This window comes from Physeter macrocephalus, chromosome 6, assembly GCF_002837175.3.
Source record: "Physeter macrocephalus isolate SW-GA chromosome 6, ASM283717v5, whole genome shotgun sequence".
Lineage (NCBI taxonomy): Eukaryota > Metazoa > Chordata > Mammalia > Artiodactyla > Physeteridae > Physeter > Physeter macrocephalus.
The window spans coordinates 25890782-25895058 of NC_041219.1; the positions used below are offsets into that span (position 1 = coordinate 25890782).

Below are 4277 nucleotides of genomic sequence, written 5' to 3' on the forward strand. Positions count from 1 at the left end.
ACACACACACACACACACACACACACACACACACACACACACACACATCATGATTAAAAATGGGCAGAGAACTTGAATAGGCCTTTTTCCAAAGAAGTCATACAGATAGCCAACAGACACATGAAAAGATGCTCAGTATCATTAATCATCAGGGAAAAGCTAATTAAAACCACAGTGAAATATCACTTCACACCTGTCAGAATGGCTATTAACCAATAGACAACACATAACAAGTGTTGGAAAGGATGTGGAGAAAAGGGAATCCTCATGCACTGTTAATCAAAATGTAAATTGCTGCAGCCACTTTGGAAAGCTGTATGGAGTTTCCTCAAAAATATTAAAAATAGAGCTACCATACAATTCAGCAATTCCAAAGAAAACAAAAACACTAATTTGAAAAGATATATGCACACTGCAGTATTTACAATAGCACAAGATATAGAAGCAACCTAAGTGTCCATCAATAGATAATGGATAAAGAACATGTGGTATATATATAACAGAATATTACTCAGCCATAAAAAAGAACAAAATCTTGCCATTTGTGACAACATAGGTGGACCTAGAGGGTATTATGCTAAGTGAAATAAGTCAGACAAAGACAAATACCGTATGATTTCACTCATATGTGTAATCTAAAAAACAATAAATGAATAAACAAAACACAAATGGAGTCATAGATACAGAGAACAAACAGGTGGTTGTCAGAGGGGAGGAGAGTCAGGAGATGTGTGAAATAAATGAGGGAAATTAAGACGTACAAACTTCCAGTTACAAAATAAATGAGTCGGGTATGAAATGTACAGCATGGGATATATAGTCAGTAGTAATGTAATACCTTTGTATGGTGACAGATGGAAACTAGACTTATGGTGATGATTATTTTATAATATAGAGAAATATCGAATCATTATGGTGTGCTCCAGGAACTAACATAGTGTTGTAGGTAAATTATACTTCAAAAACAAATAAACTCATAGAAAAAAAGATCAGATTTGTGGTTACCAGAGGCAGTGGGTAAAGGGAAGAGGGACTGGTTGAAGATGTGTCAGAAGGCACAAACTTCCAATTATAAGATAAATAAGTACTAGGAATGTAATGCACAACATGATTAATATAATTAATACTGCTGTATGTTATTTATGAAAGTTATTAAGAGAGTACATCCTAAGAGTTCTCATCATAAGGAAAAAAATATTTTTTTTATTTCTATTTTGTACCTCTGTGAGATGATGGAGGTTCACTAATCTTATTGTGGTAATCATTTCATGATGCATGTAAATCAAATCATTATGCTCTACACTATAAACTTATACAGTGCTATATGTCAATTATATCTCAATGAAGCTGGAAGAAAAAAGAAAAATAGTAAATACATGGAAGAGATTTACATGTATCATTCACTGACCAAAACAATTAGGCTTTCCTCTACTTTCTCCTGCCTTTCTCACTTCCTTCAAGTTTTGCCCAAATGGTACCTCCACAACTTATAGTCCTGTTTAAAATGGCAACTTTCTCCCCACTCCCAACACTGCTCTTTATGGCATTTATCACTTCCAACCTACTATGCAATTTACTTCTTGTTGGTGTTTATTGCTGATGTTTCCGCACAAGAATGTAAGAAGCATCACCAAAGTGGACAATTTTTTTTTCTTTACTGATTGTAACTTAAATACCTAAACAGTACCTGGCATTGAATGATATTTTTGACTATATGAGCAAAGTTTTAGTATTGCTTCTCAGACCCTCTATTTATAATGAAAAAAAAAGAACAACAAAAAATTTAGCATTACTATTTGGGGACTGAAGTTATTAAGTTATTACATAGTAATTTTAATTAATAATAAATTAAATTAGCAATATAATTATATAAGGTAAAACAAAGTGAGCCTGTTTTTATTCATTATTTTGAGCCATTAATTTTCATTTTTGCAACTAAAACTGGTAGTTTTAGTTGAATCATACTCTTGTCTTTATTTGGTCATTCTGCAGTAATGTTTTTTGCCCAAGGATCTTAACAGCACCATGAAGAATTTTAGTATCTTTTTGACTTTCTGTTTTTGATTAGATTTCTTCAAGGACATGTTCTTCCATACTTGTCCAGCTCAGAGAATTTACATGGAGTGCTGTAATCTTGAGGACAGTAAATACCCGTGGTAGCTGGCGTTAGTCACAGGATGGTGCATTTTAAGGGATGAAACATTTTGTGTCTCTAGATAGCTTCACAAAGGTGGCTTATATCAGTGTTCCTTAAACTTTATTGTAGGCGTCTTCCTCCTTCTCCTACCGCAGGACCAGAGTCCCTGAGGGAGTCCAGCTGTGTTTAAGTCTGGCGGGTGCCACCTGTCTCCACCATGCCCCTCAAGAAACAGGCTCAGGCCGGGGGCAGCAAAAAGGTGGAGCAGAAAAAGAAGGAGAAGATTATCGAAGACAAAACTTCTGGTCTAAAGAATAAGAAAGGAGCAAAGCAAAGAATAATTTTCTTACCAATACGTTAATGAAAGAATGATTTTTAGACATGACTGAAAAAATAGATAATTAATATAAATTGCTAAGAAATCTCAATTTTTCTCATTTAGGACAAAACTTTTGGTCTAAAGAATAAGAAAGGAGCAAAGCAACAGAAGTTTATCAAGGCTGTCACTCATCAAGTTAAATCTGGTCAACAAAATCCACTTCAGGTAGCACAAAGTGAAGCTGAAAAGAAGTTGAAGAAAGATGACAAGAAGAAGGAATTGCAAGAGCTAAATGAGTTGTTCAAACCTGTAGTTGCCGCTCAAAAAATAAGTAAAGGTTCAGATCCTAAATCCATGGTATGTGCATTCTTCAAGCAAGGACAGTGTACTAAAGGAGGTAAGTGTAAGTTCTCTCATGACTTGACTCTGGAGACAAAATGTGAAAGGCGAAGTGTTTACATTGATGCAAGAGATGAAGAGCTTGATAAAGATACTACGGATAATTGGCATGAGAAAAAACTGGAAGAAGTAGTAAAGAAGAAGCACGGTAAGGTGGAAGAGAAAAAAACAAAAACTCAAATAGTGTGCAAGCATTTCCGTGAAGCTATTGAAAACAACAAATATGGCTGGTTTGGGGTATGCCCTAACGGGGGTAATATTTGCATGTATCGTCATGCACTTTCTCCTGGGTTTGTCTTTAAAAAAGATAAAAAGAAGAAAAAGAAGATGAAATTTCATTAGAAGATCGAATTGAAAGAGAACATTCTGCCGTAGGTCCAAATGTTACCAAAGTCACATTAGAATCTTTTCTTGCATGGAAGAAGAGAAAAAGACAAGAAAAGATTGATAAACTTGAGCAAGATAGAAAGAAGGAAAGCAGACTTCAAAGCAGGGAAAGCATTAGTGATTAGTGGTTGTGAGGTGTTTGAATTTCGTCCTGAACTGGTTGATGATGAGGAGGAGGAAGCAGATGATACCTGTTATACCCAGGGAACAGGTGGTGATGAGGTTGATGATTCAGTGAGCATAAATGACATAGATTTAAGCCTGTACATCCCAAGAGATGTAGATGAGACAGGTATTACTGTAGCCAGTCTTGAAAGATTTAGCACATGTACTTCAGAAAAGGATGAAAACAAATTAAGTGAAGCTTCTGGAGGTAGGGCTGAAAATGGTGAAAGAAGTGATTTGGAAAAGGACAACGAAAGGGAAGGACAGGAAACTGGAGCCATTGATTATGTTTCTGTTGATGAAAATCTTCTTACTGGGGAAGATTTGGATGAACTAGAAGAAGAATTAAACACACTTGATTTAGAAGAATGACACCAAACAAGTCAATGATAAAATTAAGCCAGCCCAGCATGAGTTGAAATTGACTACATTAATTTTTTTCCACCTAGAATTCAACAGGATGTTTGTTTCCCATGCTGATTCCGGAGGGCTTACTCTCCTCCAAAAAAGGAATATTCTCCCTACATCTTGTCTTCTGACTTTGGCTACATCTCATAGTAAGTTCAGAGTAGTTCATGATAAATTAAAAATATGGTCATTGCAGAAAATGATTGATTGTTTTAACGGTCCACTCAAGTAGGAAGTGTAACTGCTTTTCCAGCTTTTGATTTTCATTGGGTATGTGTTATTACAAGGACAACATAATTTAAATTACCCTTCATTTAATGCAGTTTTTTGTTTGTTTTTTTGCGGTACGCGGGCCTCTCAACTGTTGTGGCCTCTCCCGTTGCAGAGCACAGGCTCCGGACGCGCGGGCTCAGCGGCCATGGCTCACAGGCCCAGCCGCTCCGTGGCATGTGGGATCTTCCA

At 36.2% G+C, this 4277-nt stretch overlaps 1 protein-coding gene across 1 annotated transcript; it reads left to right on the forward strand.

Moving 5' to 3' along the window:
- Positions 1-2354: 2354 nt before the first annotated feature.
- On the forward strand, positions 2355-3779 carry LOC102976868 (zinc finger CCCH domain-containing protein 15-like). The gene is given in 4 exon segments (XM_024127409.1): positions 2355-2427; positions 2578-3162; positions 3165-3318; positions 3320-3779. Coding segments are annotated over 4 exon segments (1272 nt in total).
- Positions 3780-4277: the final 498 nt, after the last annotated feature.